At 41.8% G+C, this 22,251-nt stretch overlaps 2 protein-coding genes across 4 annotated transcripts; both read left to right on the top strand.

Annotated features, from left to right (window-relative positions):
• Nucleotides 1-2,225: 2,225 nt before the first annotated feature.
• LOC145324406 (facilitated trehalose transporter Tret1-like) lies at nt 2,226-6,610 on the top strand. The gene is made up of 6 exons (XM_080166997.1): nt 2,226-2,286; nt 2,691-2,752; nt 5,053-5,116; nt 5,528-5,626; nt 6,121-6,182; nt 6,569-6,610. The coding sequence occupies exons 1-6, from the start codon at nt 2,244-2,246 to the stop codon at nt 6,608-6,610; spliced, it is 372 nt and encodes a 123-aa protein (XP_080023123.1). The 5' UTR covers nt 2,226-2,243.
• Nucleotides 6,611-7,055: 445 nt separating this feature from the next.
• LOC145324144 (trehalose transporter 1-like protein) lies at nt 7,056-21,970 on the top strand. Of its 3 annotated transcripts, none has more exons than XM_080166769.1 (15): nt 7,056-7,136; nt 7,991-8,049; nt 8,109-8,132; nt 8,603-8,695; nt 9,132-9,212; nt 9,624-9,689; nt 10,246-10,308; nt 10,835-10,912; nt 11,470-11,541; nt 19,027-19,103; nt 19,362-19,413; nt 19,726-19,785; nt 20,403-20,503; nt 20,935-21,058; nt 21,733-21,970. In XM_080166769.1, exons 1-15 carry the CDS (start codon nt 7,120-7,122, stop codon nt 21,852-21,854), a joined length of 1,089 nt encoding a protein of 362 aa, XP_080022895.1. In that variant the 5' UTR covers nt 7,056-7,119; the 3' UTR covers nt 21,855-21,970. The 3 variants fall into 3 exon arrangements, with proteins under 3 accessions (XP_080022895.1, XP_080022896.1, XP_080022894.1); XM_080166770.1 differs by lacking the exon at nt 7,991-8,049 and adding an exon at nt 7,637-7,695; XM_080166768.1 differs by lacking the exon at nt 7,991-8,049 and having other exon boundaries at nt 8,050-8,132.
• Nucleotides 21,971-22,251: the final 281 nt, after the last annotated feature.

Genomic DNA, 22,251 nt, shown 5'->3' with positions numbered 1-22,251 from the left:
GCTATGGAGTAGCTCCGCTCCTGCGTGTGTGTGTGTGTGTGCGTGAAATGTCCTTTCCTTGCAGCGCGCTTACGCACCGTCAAATCCGCGCACACAGGTAAAACGCGCACTTATCCCTCAACTCGCTCTCTCATTGGTCCGCTTTGTCCGTTGAATTTTGTGATATGTCCCGAACTCTGTTGCGCGACCCGTAAATGGCGCTCTGTTCTCCCGATCGCTAGCTCCACACCGTGGGCGGACTTAGTCAAGTGTGGGTAGGAGGGGGGAAGCGCGTGAGGGGACGGGGTAAAACCGTCCGTTCCCCCTGTGAGGAAGGGGGAGTGCTGTGGGTTTGAGGTAACTGTGTGGTGAGGTAATGGTGCCCTTTCTCCTTAATCCTGGGCTTATTGTTATGTCACCTTGATTGTATTCTCTTCAATGGATGGTGGGCCCCTCCCTTTCCTCTGGGATAAGGGGTGTATTTGTTGTGCTGGAGGCTTGGGTGGTTAGATTGTTTATCAAGGCATTGTTATATTACATCTAGATTCTATTTTTGGCCTTATCACAATACATAACAGATTTGCTTACCAAGCCTGTTCTATTTTTAGTTTTATCACAATACACAACAAATTGTTTGCCAATCCTTGCTCATAAATCTATTGTTTAGCCATCACACTAGGGTGGTAATCCAGATCAGCGCCGTGTATCCGAATCCGGCTGATGGCGGCAGGGAATGTCCCGTCCTGCTAGCGCCGCTGGTTCGAATCCTGCTATCTCTTGCAGTAAATGTTGGCCTATTTTCAGCCGTTTGCACTTAGTTGGCCTGTTTCAGCCAGTCCGCAGGCCTGTTTCAGCCCTTGAGCGCTCAATTCTCCGTTAGATGTCGGCGCTTCTCGCGGTTCTCCGTCAAGTTTCGCTGTTTCGCTTCCACAACTGCCGGATGCAGAGTTAGACCTTGCTATCCAGGGTGGGTAATTCAGGTTGCTTGTGTCAGTTTTGCCAGTTTCACTGCTGGGAGTACCTTAGCCTCAGCTGCGCGTCTGCTCTACACTTGTGGTTTACCGTAATCTCACACAGCTGTCACCAAAAGTTGTGGTATCCGCCTAGGGTAAATGGCAGACACCAGAGTTCAAAATGACTACGGCAGTGTGAACAGACGTGGACACCTATACTATAGAGAAGCTACGCTTCTCTAGCAATCACTAAATAATAAACAGCATCTATTCAGTTGTTCCTTTATTGAAGGTCTAAGGATTACTAAAGTTATATACAACAAACAATAGCTACACAGATAGGAATAAATAATCATAAATAAAAGCAATATAATACATATACAATAGTCAGTTTGGGCAATAATGATCCCCCATCCCTGAGAAGGGTGGGGGGAATTAACAATGCAGCTTAACCATAATAAGGCTGTCAGATTCAATCATTAATTTTAGGCATAGGGAGGGGGTCGGCAGACCCCTTCCCCAGGACTCGGGGGAGGGCCTTTGGCCCTTCCCCGAACCCCGGTCAGGGGTGCCATAGGCATGGCTCACGGTTGCCGAATACCACACATACCTATAAAAAATTAGTGCTTTCCTTCAAACCCGCTAATAGCTAATTTTTAAATTGCAAGAAAGTTGTCATCCTTGTTGAAGGAAAAATTCATGAATTTAGCAAGTATAGATTTGTATGTGAAATGATCAATATGTATTTTAGTTCTTGTGGACACTAAAAAAATTTTTTTTAATTTTGAACAAATTGTTTTTCTATTTTTTATGTAAAGTCAATTATTTATTAATACTTATTTACAAGGATGAAATGCAAAATGTAGCAAAGCTAATTAAGATTTAAGTAATAAGAACAGATAAGTAGAATAAAGGAAAAGGTGGTCACAATAGACGGACTTGCCAATATAATATAAGTTGTTAAGTAGATGCTCAAAAGCATGAAATATTCTTATTTTATAATTTACAAGTTTGCTTTAATAAAGTTTTTTTTTATAAAACCATCCTTATGTGATTTATTTAATTCTAAATTTGTATGACCTTAGCAAAGCAATTGCTAAAAATAACCCTGAATTTACTTTAAAAACTTATTTTTCTCGCAAATTATATTTCTGTAAAATTTATAGTTGCTAGAAATTGAATCTACACATTGTTTGGCTAGGTGGCATTGGCCAAGTTAAGATTGAGAATTTCCAACTCAAATTTAAAATTATAAATTGTGTTACAAAAACGATCCTAATCATTAAGTAGTTACTCCTATAGTAGAAAAAAATGTCTGACGGTGACAATATACCGGAGAAAAATCCTCTAAGAGGTAAATTTTAAACTAACAAGGATGATAATATTCATAAAAGCGAAGCTCTGAAACTGTACGACAAACGAACATTAACACTTGTATATTGAATGTAAGAACTGAATAAGGTGTCAAAGTAAGTCAAACCCCACAGCAATTTAGGGGGGTTGTAGAAAAATATACCAGTTAGAGAAGTTTGTTTACTTTTAAAAATGTAGAGGATGGAGGGGAGTAGATACCTGCCTTCACACAAAAATTACATTTTGTGGCATTTGATACACCCCCATCGATTTTGGTTTAAGGGCGGAGTCAAAATTTTCGGGTGCGACCTATGGCAAAATACCCAATGCATGCTACTGAGCTAAAGCCATATCCTTGCAAAGTATAGACGCAATGATGGAAAAATCTACTTCTTTTGGTTTTAGAGGATTTGCAGTTACCCACTCCAACAGAGCCTCAGGTCTCCAGCTATTCTAAAAAGAAACAGGTAGGATAAAGATTTTTTAGCATTTTTAGTATCTAATTTTCGTCTGTCTAAATGTTATTTTCTCAGCTCCCATTAAAGATACGCAGCTAAATTGAACATCTATAACTTACTTTGTCCATTGGTCAAAGCATGATTTTTGTTGTGCTTTGGTATTTATGGATGTTGCCATCTTTATTTTTGTTACTAAAATAAGCAGACCCCCAAAAAAATTTATAACAATAAAAAGTATATAACATACAAATTACCTAAAATCACAAATCATAGGTTTTAAAAGGATGGATTGGAATTAAATAAAGTTTCTAGCTACTCTTTATGCAACTCTTGGTTATCTGCTTAATGTTTACGTTCTAGCTACTCTTTGTGCTACATTTGCTTGTCTGCTTAATATTTAGGTTCTAGCTACTCTACGTGCAACCCTTTGTTGTCTGCTTAATATTTAGATTCTAGCTACTCTTTGTACAACACTTGGTTGTCTTTAGGTTCTAGATACTCTTTGTGCAACACACGTCGTCTGCTAAATATTTAGGTTCTAGCTACTCTTTGTGCAACCCTTGCTTGTCTGCTTAATGTTGAGGTCCTAGCTACTCTTTGTGCAACACTTGGTTGTTTGTTTAATATTTAGGTTCTAGCTACTCTTTGTGCAACACTTTGTTATTTGATTAATGTTTAGATAGCTACTCCTTGTGCAACACACGTCGTCTGCTTGATATTTAGGTTCTAGCTACTCTCTGTGCAACCCTTGCTTGTCTGCTTAATGTTTAGGTCCTAGCTACTCTTTGTGCAACACTTGGTTGTTTGTTTAATATTTAGGTTCTAGCTACTCTTTGTGCAACTCTTGGTTGTCTGCTTAATATTTAGGTTCTAGCTACTATTTGTGCTACACTTGGTTATCTGCTTAATATTTAGGTTCTAGCTACTCTTTGTGCAACACTTAATTGTCTGCTTAATATTTAGGTTCTAGCTACTCTTTGTGCAACACTTTGTTATCTGCTTAATGTTTAGGTAGCTACTTTTTGTGCTACACTTGGTTATCTGCTTAATATTTAGGTTCTAGCAACTATTTGTGCTACACTTGGTTGTCTGCTTAATATTTAGGTTCTAGCTACTCTTGTGCAACACTTGGTTGTCTGCTTAATATTTAGGTTCTAGATACTCTTGTGCGATACTTGGTTGTCTACTTAATATTTAGGTTCTAGCTACTCTTTGTGCAACACTTGGTTGTCTTTAGGTTCTAGCGGCTCTTTGTGTTACACTTGGTTGTCTGCATAATATTTAGATTCTAGCTACTCTTTGTGCAACCCTTGGTTGTCTTTAGGTTCTAGCTACTCTTTGTGTTATACTTGGTTGTCTGCTTAATATTTAGGTTCTAGCTACTCTTTGTGCAACTCTTGGTTGTCTGCTTAATATTTAGGTTCTAGCTACTCTTGTTCTATACTTGGTTGTTTGCTTAATATTTAGGTTCTAGCTACTCTTGTGCTATACTTGATTGTTTGCTTAATATTTAGGTTCTAGCTACTCTTGTGCTATACTTGGTTGTCTGCATAATATTTAGGTTCTAGCTACTCTTGTTCTATACTTGGTTGTTTGCTTAATATTTAGGTTCTAGCTAATTTTGTGCTATATTTGGTTGTTTTCTTAATATTTAGGTTCTAGCTACTCTTGTGCTATACGTGGTTGTCTGCATAATATTTATGTTCTAGCTACTATTTTTACAACACTTGGTTGTCTACTTAATATTTAGGTTCTAGCTACTCTTGTGCTATACTTGGTTGTCTGCTCAATCTTTAGGTTCTAGCTACTCTTGTGCTATACTTGGTTGTCTACTTAATATTTAGGTTCTAGCTACTCTTTGTGCAACACTTGGTTGTTTGCTTAATGTTTAGATTCTAGCTACTCTTTGTTAAACATTTGGTTATCTGCTTAATGTTTAGATTCTAGCTACTCTTTGTGCAACACTTGGTTATCTGCTAAATGTTTAGGTTCTAGCTACTCTTATGCTATACTTGTTTGTTTGCTTAATATTTAGGTTCTATTTAGCTACTCTTTGTGCAACCCTTGGTTGTCAGCTTAATATTTAGGTTCTAACTACTCTTTGTGCAACCCTTGGTTGTCTTTAGGTTCTAGCTACTCTTTGTGATGTACTTGGTTGTCTTTAGGTTCTAGCTACTCTTTGTGCAACACTTGGTTGTCTACTTAATATTTAGGTTCTTGCTACTCTTTTTACAGCACTTGGTTGTCTACTTAATATTTAGGTTCTAGCTACTCTTTTTACAGCACTTGGTTGTCTGCCTAATATTTAGGTTCTAGCTACTCTTTGTGCAACACTTGGTTGTCTGCTTAATGGTGCTGTTATCGGATATACAGGTAAAACTCTTTAGGTATAGTCCCTTCTCTCCTATTTCTAGCCCCTGCAGGGAACTCTAACCCTGCGGTGCCAATAACCTAAACTAAAATAGCCTGTCAAAAGCTATTGTGAAAACTTTGTGAAAACACTTTTAATTCATTGATTACAAATATTAGAACTTAGATTTTTGGAATTATGTAAAATTTTGATTGTACAGGGGATAAAATTGTATTAATACAGCTAAATTATAAATAATTAACAAAATTTATAATTTTAAAAAATACGTTTTTGATATTTTGATTTATTTACTTAATTAACTGCGCCCAAGTATTTTCAAAATTTCTCCAAATTAATTTTTAGGTCTCAACAATTCTATTTTAGTATTTTTCAAGCAAAACTTTTAGGAATAATATGACAGAACTTGTTTTTAGGTCCTGCCATCCCAGATCTAATGAATATAGTTGGAGATGGTGGTAAAACTATTTATGGAGATTCTATACAACTGTCTGCCCAAGAAGCCAGCTGGATAAGTAATGATTTGTGCATGTTTAGCCGAAAACGTCAAAATGCGAGGGTAAAGGGGTATTCACCTCCCCCCATCAAACATTGAAATCCTTACTTTTACCTCCATTAAAATAAAAAAAAATACATTAGATTACCTGCCTTAAATTCTTTGAAACCTCTCATTTACCCTCCTCAAAATAAAAAAGCTTGGACGTCCCTGTATTTAGCTTTGCTGTAATTAAGATTTATATTAGTAATAGATAGATTGAATCTAACTTGTTTGTTTGAAAGACAAATTTTGAAAATCCAAACAAATCATAAAATAGGTTGTCTAACAAAAAATTCCAAAATTTATGATTTTTTGATGATATTTGTTTCTAAATTTTTTACACCAAGAAAATTATATCTAAATCAATTATCTTTTATTTTAGCTATTCCTAAAATATTTTGTTATATCCAATAAATCACATACAGCTAAACATAAGTCAAATATTCTTAATTAAAATTATAATTTCTTAAGCTGGACTTTTGTCATTTGGATGTTTTGTTGGTTGTTTGGCTGCTGGTGTTGCTATGGAAAAGGTTTGATGAAGATGATTAAATCATACGATAGAATAGCCAATGAGAGACCAGTATACACTGTAATTAACCAATGGTAAAATTTATGCTGGCCTCCCATTGGTTATTTTATCGTATGACGTCACAATCTGTTGAGGGACTTTAATCATCTTCAGGTTTGATTAATAATATTTAAAATAATATAAATTGTATATTGGCCTACATATTTGTGAAGCACAACTAATATGAGATAGGTATACACATTTTGTTTAGGATTTCTGCTAATACAATTGATTTATCAGGCAAAAAAGGTTTTAACCTAGGAGCAAGCGAAATAAATCTAAAATGATAATTGGGTCGTCTTTACCAAAGGTTTTAACCTGTTTCTTTTAAATTTTTTTAAATTTTAGGTTGGCAGAAGGATAACTTTACTAGGAAAAGTCAATTTATAAATTTTTACATAAATATAAGATTTAGAGCTCGGCAGCTGTAGTTTCAGTCACAGCCACTATTGGGCTCAGTTGCAGCTGCGTAGCTGAAAGAAATAGCAAGCTACTTAAGTCTAGGTCACCTGAAACCTCAGTCACCAATTTTTAAATTTTAAAGTGGCCTCTAAAAGCCACACTAAGCCTTAGCCTGAGCGGCGTATTTTAAAAATGCGCCGCTGTGATTGGCTGAAATTTCGCGCGGGGTGGTTTAGATCGCCATTGAAATGATTTAAAGATCAAGCTTTGATATACCATACCAAGCAGATGTTAGCATAACTGCACCCCAAGCTTACATTCAGTCGCAGTTGCACGACTGAAAGCGCGGATACCGACCCATGACAAGAATTTATGGAAATTGAGTGTTTGTAGAAAAGCATGTGATTTTTAAAATTCAAAATTGACTTTTAATAGTGTTCACAAGTGGGCTATACTTTCTTGGCTTTATATTGATTCTGTTGGCTTGGAATGCTGAAATGGTTTTAGCTGGAAGGTAGTAGGATTTAAATTAGCAGAGCTGCTCCATAAGTGAAATTGTCCATCAGTCCTTCCTTCTTTTATTCTATCTGTAATGCAAATACGTCTTTATTTTAAATATTTGAATTTAATGTTAAAGGTACAAGCTATTTTTGGCCTGTTGTTAAACAGTTAGTGTTCTATTGATATTCAATCTCTAGGGTTTTTGTCAACTACATGGCATGAATAAACAGAAGTTTAACAATAGTTTAATTATGTTAACTATTTAACCTTAGTCATGGCTGACATGATAAAGACATATGGTCAAACAAATGACATTAAAACTACATAATTAGGACAACATAATATTTTTTGACAAGGGGAATTAAATTTATCTGTAACTATTTCAACAATCAGGTTTTTCAATGGTATGGGTCTTGGTTTTGTACTGGCAGTAACTTCTGTCTACATTGTAGGTGTTTTTCAATGGTATGGGTCTTGGTTTTGTACTGGCAGTAACTTCTGTGTACATTGTAGGTTTTTCAATGGCATGGGTCTTGGTTTTGTACTGGCAGTAACTTCTGTGTACATTGTAGGTTTTTCAATAGTATGGGTCTTGGTTTTGTACTGGCAGTAACTTCTGTGTACATTGTAGGTTTTTCAATAGTATGGGTCTTGGTTTTGTACTGGCAGTAACTTCTGTGTACATTGTAGGTTTTTCAATAGTATGGGTCTTGGTTTTGTACTGGCAGTAACTTCTGTGTACATTGTAGGTTTTTCAATAGTATGGGTCTTGGTTTTGTACTGGCAGTAACTTCTGTGTACATTGTAGGTTTTTCAATGGCATGGGTCTTGGTTTTGTACTGTCAGTAACTTCTGTCTACATTGTAGGTTTTTCAATGGTATGGGTCTTGGTTTTGTACTGGCAGTAACTTCTGTGTACATTGTAGGTTTTTCAATGGTATGGGTCTTGGTTTTGTACTGGCAGTAACTTCTGTCTACATTGTAGAAATTGCTTCTGTTGAAATGAGAGGTAAATTTAGTAATGTTTTTGATATCAACATTGCTCCTATAAAATAATATGTAAAATAGAATTTTTCTAATATTAATTCTCAATGTTTGACATAAGTTGAACGTCTCTTACAAAAATGCTGCATTCCATTTTGTCCTTGTTTATCATAAAATACAAAGTAGTATGTTGTCTGACTGTCTGTTGGAAGCATAAGTTCTCTGTAACCACTGGACCGAAAATGTTGTGCTTCTCAGGGTATATATATACTTGACCTGCAGTTGTTTTTAGGCTCCCCAACCCCCCTAAATAAAAGGGTCTAAAAGTGTATCATGTTTCTATTTTTATCGATGTAGTTACTTAATAGTCAGAGTTGTCTGTTTCATTGAATGATTCAAGTTTTAGCTGCTCGCTACACTTTTCTCCTTGATTACTTTTTAAGCTAAACATTTAAGCTCAGACTTCAAACATAGTCAGCGTAAAATTACTCCCAGGTTTGTTGGGAAGTTTTATCCAATTTCTTGGAAGTGTTGGAGTTCTGCTCATCTTCTCTGCTGGCTGTTTTCTAAATTGGTATCAAATGGCAGGTATACATTAAATAACAGTTTTGATATTCAGTTTTAAATATCCTACTATATAAAAATTAAATATCATTAAACTTGAATTGAAACATCAATGGATAATAAAGATTAGTTATGTAATATTCTCTCATCTCTTCTTATATAAAAGTAACAGGAACACTGTACGTTTGTACTAAAGGATCTCTCTAACCATTGAACAGATATGTTTCTCCTTTACAATGTAGCTTCCCATAGGTCCTGGAAAATTTAATAACTATTTTGGGAAGGGTTCTACCTTTCCTCCCCCAAAAGTGGGGAATGAGAATTTTTTTTTATTTAAAATAAACTAAAATTAAAAATAAGGTTCAAACCCCTCCACTTCAAGTACCCATAGATTCCTCTAGGGGCGTAGCTGATAGTCTAAAATATGACGCCAATGATTGTCATAATGATTATTATCTAGGTTTGATGATGGCTTTAGAGATCCCATTTATAATTGGGATGATATTTTGTCCAGAGAGTCCTAGATGGCTGTTCACTAAAGGTAATCGATATACTATTTATTGGATCTTGCACCAGATTTTCATGTGATACTCGTAGCTTGCTAAAAAGAGATATCCCCAATCTACCTCCTCTACCCCATCCCCTCCACTCCTAAATAAATGAACTGACCAAAAAAGAGATCCATATTAGCAACATGTATTACCCCTGTCAATATATCCATGTATTCTGTATTCATTCTCAAGGTCTCAATGGGCGTAGCCGCTAGTTACAATCTAAAAATAAGTTAATGTTAATATTAATATTTTTCCTAATGGCATTTTTCAAATAACTGCATGGTTCTACTTCTTTCCACATAGCATAGAACCTAACCAAGAATTGTCTTTTAAAGTTAACAATTTTTGTTAGGTAAAAATTCTCTTAATTTAGATATTTGAATCTTCTTTAATTCTAGATAGAAATGAAGAAGGCAAAAAAGCTTTGATTTGGCTCAGAGGGAATGATGAAACCTTAATTCAGGAAAAAAAACATAAAATAAAGAATTTTTAAAAGCGAAGCTAATCTATGATGATAAGGGTATGTCCTTACTTCCATAACGGATAGCTCTTATCGTTAAATTAGGCATCATGAATTTAGTTTATCGAGACTATGATGACTTAACCTGAAGATTTCTGTTCCAATTTAGTACAATTCAAAAAGCGTAGTAACTCTAACATCGATTCTAGAAATGTTAATTTTTTAATAACTTTTTGACAATTTCTTATATGTTGTAATAGAATTCAGGGAGGGAGTGGGATGTTTATTACACTAATCCCACAAAGTTTTATAATAAAGTTTTCTTTTTGTAGGCTTAACAACCTTGGGGACTTTTACCGAATATTGATTTTTTGGTTCATTAAGTTGAGTGTCAAAACGATTCAACCACAAATTTTAAAAAGTTCAAATTTAGTTATAATCACTTGGGACATACATCAATTTATAGGCCATTGTCTTATCAATTCAGTTCCCTGAATAGAATTAAAATTTATATTCTCATTACCTCGAAGATTTTTGTCATGTTATTTATTGTGTGAAGGCAGAGATACAGAAAATCAAGCAACAAATCATCAGTTTTAAAACCGAAGACAATGCTATATCAGGTATTTTAGTAGCGGAGCTACTCATTAACAATCAGTGTCCTTCTGTCTTTCGGTGCTTCTAGGGTTGTCCAATTATAGTATTAACTTTTTTTTTTTGACAAAATGCCCTTTTCACAGAGTGCTAATAAAACGACGAATCGAATGTATAGTAGTCGGGAAATGGATGCGCTGAACGCCATATCTTTTTGTCCTAGCCTTTTTTTTATTTTTCTCTTTCACTTATTCATTATGATGTAAGATAATTTTGGACGACTTTGGTTATTTCGGACAGGTAAAAATGGAGAAGTTTGACACAGTGGCATTTTCTTGATTTTTGACAAGGGGGTTTGACAGAAATTTTGTTACCACCCTTTATATTAAATCGAGGTTTGGTTAAATTCAACAAGAGGTGTGCTAATATATTGTAAGTGGGGTGGATACACCCCCTACAAAGTTTGGTTTTAGGCTATTTCCTTCTTTCTATTTGGCTTCAAGTAGTAAATATTAAAAGTCAACGAAAGTTTTATATTTAAAAGAATATTTTTAGTGCAAGAATGGAAGAAAAAGAGTGTGTACAAACCATTTTTCATCTCCATCATTATGATGCTCTTTCTACAAATTTCAGGTAAAATCTAAAAGGTCAATTGCGCCAAAAAGCAGTCTTACAGATTGATCATTTTTTAGTAGCAAGGCCACTTTATAGTTCAATTTGTTTGTTCGTCAGTCAGTAATACTAATGGGGGAAATAAGATTTTCTCAGATGCTATCGAAGATAAACGACTGAAATATTGCTATGTACCACTGAACATCTGCACTTTCAATCACTATGTACATATTTCCATCTATTAATTTTTGTGCTTCCACTCTTATTGATGCTGTCTTCCTTATTTAAAGCTCGCATAACCTCAGTCATATAAAGAATATTTTTTTTCTCGTATTCATTCGAATCCGGTGGATAGGAACCAGTTCTCATCCATACGAAAAAACTATGTCTAGCATCGTATTGTATCCAGCTTTCGACGAATAAAAAAAAATGTACAGTTTTTTTAGCCCGTGCCTTCGGCACCTCGGGGCTAAAAAAACTGGTTTTAATCTTATGATTGTACATTTTATATCCGCGGAAAGCTGTTTATAATACGATGCTAGAAATAACCATTACTATATTTTTAAATTTTGTAACAGGAATGAACGTAATGATATTCTATTGCAATCCAATTTTCTACTTTTCCAAGGCTGGCATCCCACAGGATATAGGTAAAACATCATCCTGACATAAAAGTAGCAGGATATCTGAGTGTCTATGTCTGGTAAGCCGAGCGTTCTCGGCCCACAGGGTAACGAGTTCGAGTTCAACGAGCCCTAGCCTTGAATTATTCTACCAAAACAAACTAGCAGGATTTAGTCATACAGAAATTATATATTTAACTGAATAATATTTACAAGCAATGTTTACTATATATATACAACAGATTATAACAATGGTTAGGTTTGAAGGGGGTGTGGGACGCTAGGGCTTAGCTCCCGGCGGTAGACAGGCTGTGGGGGCAGCGGTGGTAAAAGGGGAGGCAGCGCCTCCCGGTTATATAAGCGCGTGAGGGGCGCGTGATAGTTGCATGTTTGAGCCCCTCCCCACATTTAGGCAGGCCAGTTTGACCGCTAGATAGCGGGGTCAACATCGGTCATGAGATAGATGGTGATATAATAAGATTAGTGCAGTGGGTTTGTTATGATAAGTCACAGCGTAGCAACTCTGTAAACTGCCTGTCCGTCTGGGTGTCGTATTACCACAACCTCCCCTTCAAGGGTTGCGTGGCTCTCGAGCCACCAGGCCTTGAACCTGGGGATACGACAACCTATGTCTGCGCAGGACAGGCTCTTCCTGGGGCACAGCTCGATGGAGGACAGCTCTGGCTACACAGGCTCCACGGGACACTCGTTGCTCGGTCTGACTGTGGTTGGATATCAGCATTGTCAGCTCCTGGTTGGCTTCTAGACGGGGGTTGGCGACGGCCAGGCCCCGGCGCTGGAAATTTTGCCTCATTTGCAGGACTAGCTCTGCCTCAGCGGGTAGCTGGACACGGAGGCCTAGGCTAACTCTGGTGGTTCCCAAGGGGGGAATGACGATGGATGAGGGCGCATAAAATTCCATGGGGGCGCCTGCTTGGTTCAGGTTGCTTGGCCTCCTAGCTCCTACCCGGATAGGGATGGCTGTCATCAACAGGGGGCACATGGCTTCAGCTTCGTCCTCTGGGGCGGCCTCTTCCATTGCAACAGCTGCTTCTCCTCCTACAGGCTCGCTGCTGGCTGGCAGGTGCTCCATGTCCGTATCAGGATTCCAGATGGCATCTCTGGGGGGCTCTGGAACTGGCGGCGGCGGCGGCGGTTCGTTGGGTTGCTCCTGCAGGTCCTCTTCCACTGGGTCACGATCCTGGCCGCTGGGCTGTGGGGCGGCTGCGGCCGGCTGGTGTACTGGGAGCTGTCCTGGGTCGCCAGCTGCGGGCGCCGCCGCTCCAACCGGCAGCTCGGTGGCATCCTCGTCGCCGTCCGCGTCAACTTGAATGTCTGCTGGAATCTGGTGGGCAGTCACATCTCCAGTGTATTTGCGCAGTCGGCCTACATGCGCGGTAACTTCCGAGATCCTGGCTATTGGAGAGGCAGGTTTGATGACATAATGGACTTCTGTAGCTTTCCTCACTACCTTCCAGGGGCCAGTCCATCTCTTGGTGATCTTGGCTGCCTTCCCTGGCACCAGGCGGGGGGCCAGGTACCAGACCAAGTCTCCAACCTCATACTTGGCCGTGCCTTCGTAGGCTGCCGCGCTCCTCCGGATGGCTCCCTCCTCCTTCTGCTGGATGGCATCATACACTGCATAGTAACGTTGCAGGAGGGCTTGGACGTTGGCTGGAACCGAGGCATATTCTGTTTCTGGCAGCCGGAGCACCATGTCCACCGGAAGCTTGGCCTCTCTCCCAAAGAAGGCTAGGAACGGGGTCACGCCGGTAGATCTGCAGGCCTTGGTGTTGTAGGCAAAGGCAATGGCCGGTAGGTGGGGCTCCCAGTTGTTGTCGTCTCTGTCTAAAAACAGACGCATGCCTGTATTGAGCATCCGATGGAACCTTTCCACTCGGTTGGACTGTGGGTTGTAGGGTGGTGGATGTGTCAGGCCAATCTCAAGCCTGGAGGCCAGTTCCTGGAATACCTGGCCGGTGAACTCCATCCCATTATCGGAGTGGATCTTCAGGGGGCATCCAAACGTGGCCAGGTGGCGGTGCAGCAGGGCTTCAGCCACCGTGAGGGTGCGCTTGTTGGGGATGGCGTAGAGACTGACAAACCGGCTGAACCCATCTTGGCAGGTGAGGATGTAGCGGTTCCCAGCTGGGGTCTCTGGCAGCGGCCCCACCAGGTTGATGAACAGGACTTGCTGTGGATACCCCTGGCGGGAGGGTACATGTATCCCTTGCTTCAACCTTTCCTTGGTAACCTTCTGGACACATTCAGGACAAGTCTGCACCATCAGGCGGACGTCACGGGCCAGGTTGGGCCACCAGAAGTGCATGGCAACGCGGGCGATAGTCGCGTCCATCCCAAAGTGTCCAGCCATGGGGGTCCCATGGGCTAGAAAGAACGCGTCCTGCTGGAGGGCCGAAGGCAGCAGGTATCTTGTCCGTTCCCCTGTCAGGGTCTGGTCAGTGGTGGTGAGGCAACCATGCTCGTCAAGTCCCAGGGCTGGGAAGCGGCTGGCGTACTGTTGCTCGTCTCGTTCCTTGCCGCGCAGCTCAGCCTTGGTGGGGGCTCTGCCATCAGCCACCCACTGGCGGACACGGAGTAGGAGAGGGTCTTGTGTCTGGGCTTCTAGTACTCTAGCTGGGTCCAGTCGGGCGGCAGGGGGCCGGCTGGCTGCGGACTCCCCTAGCTGGCCAAGGTTATGGATATACTCAGCCTGCTCTGCTAATTCTTCGGCGCTGGCCGTTGGCATGTTGGCGTCCTCCCGGCGGCTGAGGGCGTCAGCGTTGGTGTTCTGGGTGCCAGGACGGTGGCAGACAGTAAAATCTAGGGCCGCTAGCTCCTCTTGCCAGCGGGCCACCATCCCTGTGGATGTGTTCAGTGACTTCATCTGTAGCAAGGCTGAGGAATCAGTGTTGATCTGGAAGCTGCGGTAGGACAAGATGCCGTGGAATTTCCGGATTCCATACATAATGGCGGCCATCTCTCCCTTCCAGGACGGGTAGCGAGTCTCGGGGTCGGTTGTCTTGCGCCCCACGGCGGCAATCAGTCTCTCCTTGCCGTCCTGGCATTGACTCAGAATGGCAGAGATGGCGCGGCTGCTGAAATCTGTGGTGAGCTGGAATACCGCTGGCAAGTCGAACCTGGGCGGCGCTCGGATGGGGGCTTGACGGAACTTGTCCTTGAGCTGCAGCAGCTGGGCTTCCATCTCAGGTGTCCAGGCTAGGGTCTTGGCCGTCTTCTGCCGATTCATCTCGTAGGTGAGGTCGGCATACTCTGGAATGAACAGGCGGTAGTATCCAAAGAACCCCAGAAGCGCCAGCAAATCTTTGGGGGTGCTGGGGGCCGGCCAGTCCAGGATACGGTCAATATAATCCTCTTGCATGGCTATCCCCTCACGGCTGAGGGTGTGGCCCAGATAATCCACCTTGGCTCGGAACAGCTTAGTCTTGGCTGGCTTGAGGCGGATTCCTCCCCTGCGGTGGGCTTCCAAGACCTCTCGGAGCCTAGCCAGGTGGGCCCAGGTATCCTGGTGGAAGGTCAGGACATCGTCAAGGTATGACTGGAGGTTGGCTGTGCCTAATGGGTTTAGGACCCCTGCAATAAATCTGGAATAGACAGATGGTGCCGTAGCCAGGCCAAAGGGCATCCTTTTCCATTGATACAAGCCTCTGGGGGTGGTGAAGGCGGTGCAGGGCCGGCTGTCCTCAGACACACGGATGGTGTAGTATGCGGCCACCGCGTCTAGGGCACTGTAGACACGGTGCCCTCCAGCTCGTTCTACCAGCTGCTGGATCCTGGGCAGAGGGTAGCTATCCAGCTCCAGGCACTTGTTGAGGGCTCTGTAGTCGACGGCCCAGCGGGTGCTCCCGTCCTTCTTCTTGATGGGCACCAAGGGGCTGCTCCAGGCGGAGTCTGACGGCTCTATGACTCCCTCCTGTAGCCAAGTGTCCAATTGTTTCTCCAGTTCAGCCTCCTGCCGCGGGTTCAGATCCCTAAATCTCTGGCGGATCGGCTGGGTCCCTGGCTTGAGGCGCAGCTGCAGCTCGACTACATCGGTGCAGCCGGGGGTAGAGTTGGAGAAGACGTCCCTGTACTCTGATAACATGGTCCAAACCTCCTTTTTGAGCAAGGGATCCTTGCGCAGGAACTCGTTGTCTTCCATCTCAAGGGCCTCCCATAACTCCTGCATGTCTGGGGGCTCAACAGGCTCTTGGAACGAGTGGAGACTCGGAGGAGGCTTATCAGAAACCTCTAAAATGTCGGGCTTGACCAGCTCCCCTGCCACTGGGAGGCCAGCGTCCAGCAGGAGGGGCGTCTCCCCTTCATTTACCACCAGCACTCGAAACACAGTGGCGGATCCAGGCCTGTGGGCATACAGGCCTTCTGGGATGACAAGATCCTCCCCAAACCTCTGTTCTGGGGCAGCTAGTTGGATGGCATCCTTGGTGCGGTGGCCTACTAACTCAACAGGGACCGCCATGACACCGCGGCCAGGCAAGACCACCCGCTTGGCCGTGCGAAGTTGGGGTGGCTGGCCGTCAGTTGGAGTGACAGCGCTTAGCCTATACGTGGCTGGTGTGGGGTCAGCTTCGGCTCCGGGAGCCACCGGCCGCGACTTGACGGGCTCGGCCTCGGGAGGGGCTGACGTGTCGGAGCCAAGTGTGGCTCCGAGGGCGTCCGGCCACGATTTGACGGGCTCGGCGCTGGGAGAGGCCAAGGCGCTGGGTCCAGCCTGGGCTCCGTGGGCGTCCGGCCGCGACTTGACGGGCTCGGCGCTAGGAGAGGCTGAGGCAGCGGAGCCATGCATGGCTCCGGAGGCAGCCGGCCACGACTTGACGGGCACGGCGCTGGGAGAGGCTGATTCCTGGGAGTTGAGTGTGGCTCTGGGTGCATCAGACCGCGACTTGACGGGTCTGGACTCGGACTTGGCTGGTCGACTGGCTGGGGGTCCCAGGTAGAGGGGGCCAGGTGGACACGGCTGGCCGTTGATAAAGGTGTCGGAGGAGAAGATTGGTTCTGGAGGGCTGGCAATCTCAGGGAACGTTGTTGGCAGGTCCTCCCGCGGCACCTTGGGCACTGGGGGCAACCCCATGGCTAGCAGGTTGGCCCCCTTATGGGCGTTGAGCGCAGCATCCACCCAGTGCGTGCCTTTCTCGACCACACGCGGCTGCTCTGGCAGTGGGCCTGGCAGAGGCCCTTCATAACTCAGCTCTCTCTCGGCTGTCTCCCGGTCAATGGGGACGCCACGGAGTGGGATAAACTCCCCACGCACCCACAAGCAAGGTGGTTGCATGTCGAAACAGAGCCTAGTTCCGAACTCCTTGAGAAAATACCCTCTTAGGTTCAGAGGGTGTGAGAGGTTCCGGACCACAGTCACGTGGTAAAGATGGAGTATAAGGGTGTGTGAGACTGCCATATATAATTCTTTCAATTTTCCTATTACCTGGAGGGGCTGGCCTTCCTCGTTAGCAGTCAGGATTTGGGTGTTGTCCGGAATCAACATGCGCTGCACGCCCATTGCGTGCATGAGGTGTTCAGAAATTACAGCAGACCCTGGTACACGGTTGCCAGAATCGATCATGGCATCAACCTGTACATGCTGGGCAGGGTCAGGAGTAGGAAACCTCACCCTGATATGGCAGGGGAAGTGGAGGTCCTGCCCTTGAGACAAGGGGGCCTCCCGTTCGGCTGGGGTTGGCAGAAACTTCGGTGGTGGCCGAACCGCAGCTATGGTGGTATCGCTTACCATGGTGGCTTAGACTGTAGCTTCGAATCACTGGGTCAACAATTTTATATTTATTCTTATCACTTGGTTGACATTTATACACACTTATGTGTTGTTATCACTAGGAGCTCTAGGTGTGATTCTGGAAGCACTGGCAGCAGGGAATGTCCGTCCTGCAAGGTTCAGAGGGGTGACGGCGGTAGGGAATGACCCGTCCTACAGCGCCGCTGGTTCGAATCCCGAAAATGACGGCAGGGAATGGCCCGTCCTGCAGCGCCTCGGGTTCGAATCCTGGAAGGCAGCGGCAGGGAATGTCCCGTCCTGCCGTGCCTGTGGCTCAAAATCTGCTATCCGTCGCAGTGGTAGGGCTTACTTGTGTGCCGAAGCTTCGCAGCCACACATTGCCTTCTCAAGGAGACCAGCACCCAGCTGTCTGTCTCGTAGGTTTGGCCTGGGTGTCCTGGGGCTTGTCCCAGCTACACTTGCCAATTTAGACTCAGTTCTGTAGCCGTCTGAGCTAAATTATCCGATTACCGTGGCTGCGCACCTAGCGCTACTCCTACACGGCACGGAAAAAGCGTCTTAACTGGCGCTTTTAGCAGGCTAAATCTGCTTGCCGTAGGCCAGAGGCCCACATATTGCGTTCAAAATGATGGAAATTCGACCTAAAAAGGCCGTCTCACGGGTCAGTTGGCTTCTCAGTTGGCGGCTGATTGTCCCCTTACTTGCCAAAGGGTCCAATCAGAGGTAGAATAGGCTAGTTTCTGTAAGGCTCGATTGAAACACGCTGACACCAAGTTCTGGTAAGCCGAGCGTTCTCAGCCCACAGGGTAACGAGTTCAAGTTCAACGAGCCCTAGCCTTGAATTATTCTACCAAAACAAACTAGCAGGATTTAGTCATACAGAAATTATATATTTAACTGAATAATATTTACAAGCAATGTTTACTATATATATACAACAGATTATAACAATGGTTAGGTTTGAAGGGGGTGTGGGACGCTAGGGCTTAGCTCCCGGCGGTAGACAGGCTGTGGGGGCAGCGGTGGTAAAAGGGGAGGCAGCGCCTCCCGGTTATATAAGCGCGTGAGGGGCGCGTGATAGTTGCATGTTTGAGCCCCTCCCCACATTTAGGCAGGCCAGTTTGACCGCTAGATAGCGGGGTCAACATCGGTCATGAGATAGATGGTGATATAATAAGATTAGTGCAGTGGGTTTGTTATGATAAGTCACAGCGTAGCAACTCTGTAAACTGCCTGTCCGTCTGGGTGTCGTATTACCACATATGTACTGAAGGATATCTCTAACCACTGAACCTATATGGTTTCCTTTCAATTTAGGTCCTGAGAAGGTTTATGGATATTTTAGGAGAGGGCACCACCAACCTTCCAAAATAATCGCCTCTGGGGCCGTAGCTCTAGTATTGCATAAAGTAGCAAGGAATTTTTGGTTTGTCCCTTAAGAGCCCACTAACCACTGAACCGATTGAGTTTTGATCCATTTAAGGAATGCTTCATACATAAGTCATGGAATTGTTTTATGATTTTTTTTCATTGAAGTCTTGGGAATTTTTCTGATTTATCTTCCTTTGTCCGTTAATATCTCTGTAGCCACTGAACCGATTGAGGTTTTTTCCGAAAAGCAATTATCCTAACAAGTTAAATTACCATTTTGGAAGCTTTTAACAACTTTATAATCTTTACCAAGAAAACCAATAAGTTTATAAATATGTTGATTTTTTATCTGATCTAAAACAAAATTTGTAATTAATATTATTTTCTTAAAGGAAGTGTTATTGTGGGTGTAGTTTTGCTTCTTTCATGTGTAGTAGCGGCTGCTTGTATTACAAGGCTATCTAGAAAGGTATATCTAATACATTTTGACTGTTTAACAAAGTTATAAAGCAAGGTTTGTCTAATATTTTGAGTCATAATTTAAGAAGCGCCGAAAAGTGTCATGTTTGACGCTATAAAAATACTTATTAAAAAGAGGGATGAGAGGAGAATAGGGAAAGGAAAAAGAGACGGATTTAGACGGATTTTTATGACGTCACACAAAACAATTTCCAGCGTTTCATAATTTAAACACTGTTATAGCTTGTTATATATGGTGTTTATTTAGGTTATATTAGTGACATCAATGCTTGGTATGGGTCTATGCTATTTTTCATTAGGTAAATATTTTTTTTTTAAATACATCAAATCGCCAGACACCTCTACATTCTACATTCTAGCCCCCTACGATTCACCTATCTAAAAAATAGCCTAAAAATTACACTAAAATCAGAGCCTAGCCGCTAGCGGTCCTGCGGTTAGCCAGGCCATGAGTTTCATCTGGTCAGACAGACTGACAGACAGTTATCATTTTACTTACTTTATATTTTTATTTGTTTGAGCTAAATAAAAAAACATTTCATATCCCAAAACCTGTTTCTTTTTCTTCAGCTCGTTATTATTTTTTAAAAGGAGTAAAAACTTAATTTTAGGTGGCTGCTTCTACATCTTAGAAACACAAGTTTATAACATCCCTGACAAAGCAAAACAAGGTACTAAATTAATTTGCCTGTTAATTTCTCTTTTAGATTTTTAGGGGTCAGAGATGTATAACATTAGAAGTATGGCTTTGAATAATTCTTGCTCCTAGCCTGGGAAATGAATCATTAACCATAATGTGGCATTTTAGTGTTTTTTTGGTTTAAAAGTTTTTTAAAGGAATTTCTCAGACCAGTAGCGAAGTATTTTAGAATGGCCTTTGGTTGCTGATTCTACTACTAAAGGCTTTACTGGAAGCACCATGAAGCCATAATCTAATAAGTGGATTTAAAAATTACAAATCTTGGGTATGGTCCCTTTCGTGACAACTCCTCTTTAGGGGCGTTTCGTCGTATTTTCACAGTGGCTTTTGATTTATTATTAGGATATTTTAGGTTAGGTTAGGTTAAGTTATGTTAGGTGATTGCCCCGCAGGGTTAGAGCCAACCGCAGGGGCTAGAAATAGGAGAAAAGCTACTGTGAAAATACGATGAAACGCCAATTAAGAGGCCTTGTCACAAAAGGGACTATACCACAAATCTTTATTATTTGAATATAAAAAAGGTCGAAAATTCTCAATTATTTAGTAGTAATAGGGGTGCAACAAAAAATTAACAAATACTATATTTAGCTGAAGCCCTGGATGCCCTGTCCTATCCAAGTTGGATCCCCGTCCTCTCCATCCTACTGCTACTCTTTCTGGGTAATGGAGGCTATGGAACTCTTATTTGGGTAACTATTTTATTCTCGTTTTTGTTGAGTGCTTTCCCCCAGAATTACCTAGCGAGCACAGAAACCTCCAATATCGTTTTTTTTTTAATAAATTTAAATAAGGGTGGAAGCCTTGACCTGATGGGCGTAAACCTCCGGTGATCTAATAATTCGGGGCTACCAAGGCACTGTGTGTGAAAGCGCCAAATTAGGCCAAAGCAGGCCCTAAATTCATTCATTTAAGTTATAATAAAAGTTTAATTTGTCGTCTTTACATTACTTTCAGTTAATGGAGAACGTCACTCAAAAATCAGACATGTGACGTCATACGAATGAGTGATTATCCATAACTTTTTAAAGGGTTTTCTTTCCCACTTCTCCTCTCATCTTCCTCATTTTTATGACGTCAAGTGTCTGATTTTTAAGTGACTTTTTCTATTTACTACTTTCAGATTGTGACCGCAGAATTATTACCACCAAAAATCCGCAGCCAAGCAAACTCCATCATTATCTGTTTCTGTTTTGTTATGGGATTTGTTGTGGCTAAAACTTTTGTTGATCTGGTGGCTGCTGCAGGTTAGTGTTTTTATAAGCGAAGCTTTTCTATAATTATGGTAGGTCCGTCGGTAACGGTTAATTCTTTTAATTAATTTAGACCTTTTATAATTGTCCTATACAACTCAAGCTTTACAAATTAATGTTCTGCTTCTAAAGTTCTGTCACTCTACAAGAGTTATGATTCGTTTTTCCTTCATTATGATGTTAGAGCTTCGCTTTTATGGCTGTTGTTATCCTTGATTTGGTAGCACTAAGCTAGCATAACAAAAGATAAAAGAATCTATTGAAACAAAAACGCATGCAATTTTTTTAAATCTTAATTTTTTATAACAAGGCAACTCTTTAGTTCGAAATGTCCTTCCGTATGTAAGTAACGGATTGTGGGAAACTGAAATTTCTTGGCTGCTGGTCAGGAAAGACGGCTGTTTTTTTTATTAGATTACCTTTAACAATGAGCAAACACTGAACGTAATTTACTTTGTCCGTTAGTCTGTCAGCCTTGCTAAAAAAAAATTTATGTAAAATGTTCTTTCACTTTAGAGTTATAAGTTTTTTATGAAAATGAATATCTGCTTTATAATTGACTTTGTCCTTTTGTCCAGACATATTCTACAATAATTTTTTTGTTAAGCTACTTATGTTTTTTTTAAAATTGTTTTCTATAAGAATACCAGTATTTGGAACTATTTTAGGGGCCTACGGAACATTTTGGACGTACGGGTCCTTCTGTCTCCTGGGGACAGTGTTTACTATATTCTATGTTCCAGAAACTAAAGGAAAATCCGTGGAAGAAATTGCGGATTATTTCAAATAATTTTTAAAAAATTTAATTTCAAACTGTCTCCAAGTCCGATTATTGTTTAAGCATGCTGTAATCCTTGTAACCAAATAATTTTGTGTATAATTTTAAAATAAATTTTAATTTTTTAATTGTTATTTTTTAATCAGTGGATGAGACCTAGCATCTTTTGGCTCTGTATTCGAAGTAGAATAGAAGGGCATAAAAAAACCTTAAACCTTTCTTAGACTTTAAATAGCCCATAACTTATTTACCTATGTAAAACTTCTCTCAAAAATAGCCGAAAACCTACCCTTATGTAAAGATTCCATGTAAAGATTCCAAACTAAAGCTGAATACTTTAATACTTTATTTAATAGGATACTGATTAGTATCGAAGCTACTCTATAGTTTTGTTAGTAAGTTAGAGACG

This window comes from Acartia tonsa, chromosome 7, assembly GCF_053477335.1.
Source record: "Acartia tonsa isolate MP-2025a chromosome 7, ASM5347733v1, whole genome shotgun sequence".
Lineage (NCBI taxonomy): Eukaryota > Metazoa > Arthropoda > Copepoda > Calanoida > Acartiidae > Acartia > Acartia tonsa.
Note: the sequence above shows the minus strand (reverse complement) of the source record. Positions and strands in the feature narration are given on the sequence as shown.

Excerpts from the sequence above, each read along its gene's own strand:
- LOC145324406 (XM_080166997.1), top strand. The coding sequence starts at position 2,244 with ATGTCTGACGGTGACAATATACCGGAGAAAAATCCTCTAAGAG. Across the intron at positions 2,287-2,690 it reads GGAGAAAAATCCTCTAAGAG|AGGATTTGCAGTTACCCACT; the intron begins GTAAATTTTAAA and ends TTTTGGTTTTAG. Across the intron at positions 5,117-5,527 it reads TGCTGTTATCGGATATACAG|GTCCTGCCATCCCAGATCTA; the intron begins GTAAAACTCTTT and ends ACTTGTTTTTAG.
- LOC145324144 (XM_080166768.1), top strand. Across the intron at positions 9,213-9,623 it reads TAGATGGCTGTTCACTAAAG|ATAGAAATGAAGAAGGCAAA; the intron begins GTAATCGATATA and ends CTTTAATTCTAG. Across the intron at positions 21,059-21,732 it reads TGATCTGGTGGCTGCTGCAG|GGGCCTACGGAACATTTTGG; the intron begins GTTAGTGTTTTT and ends GAACTATTTTAG.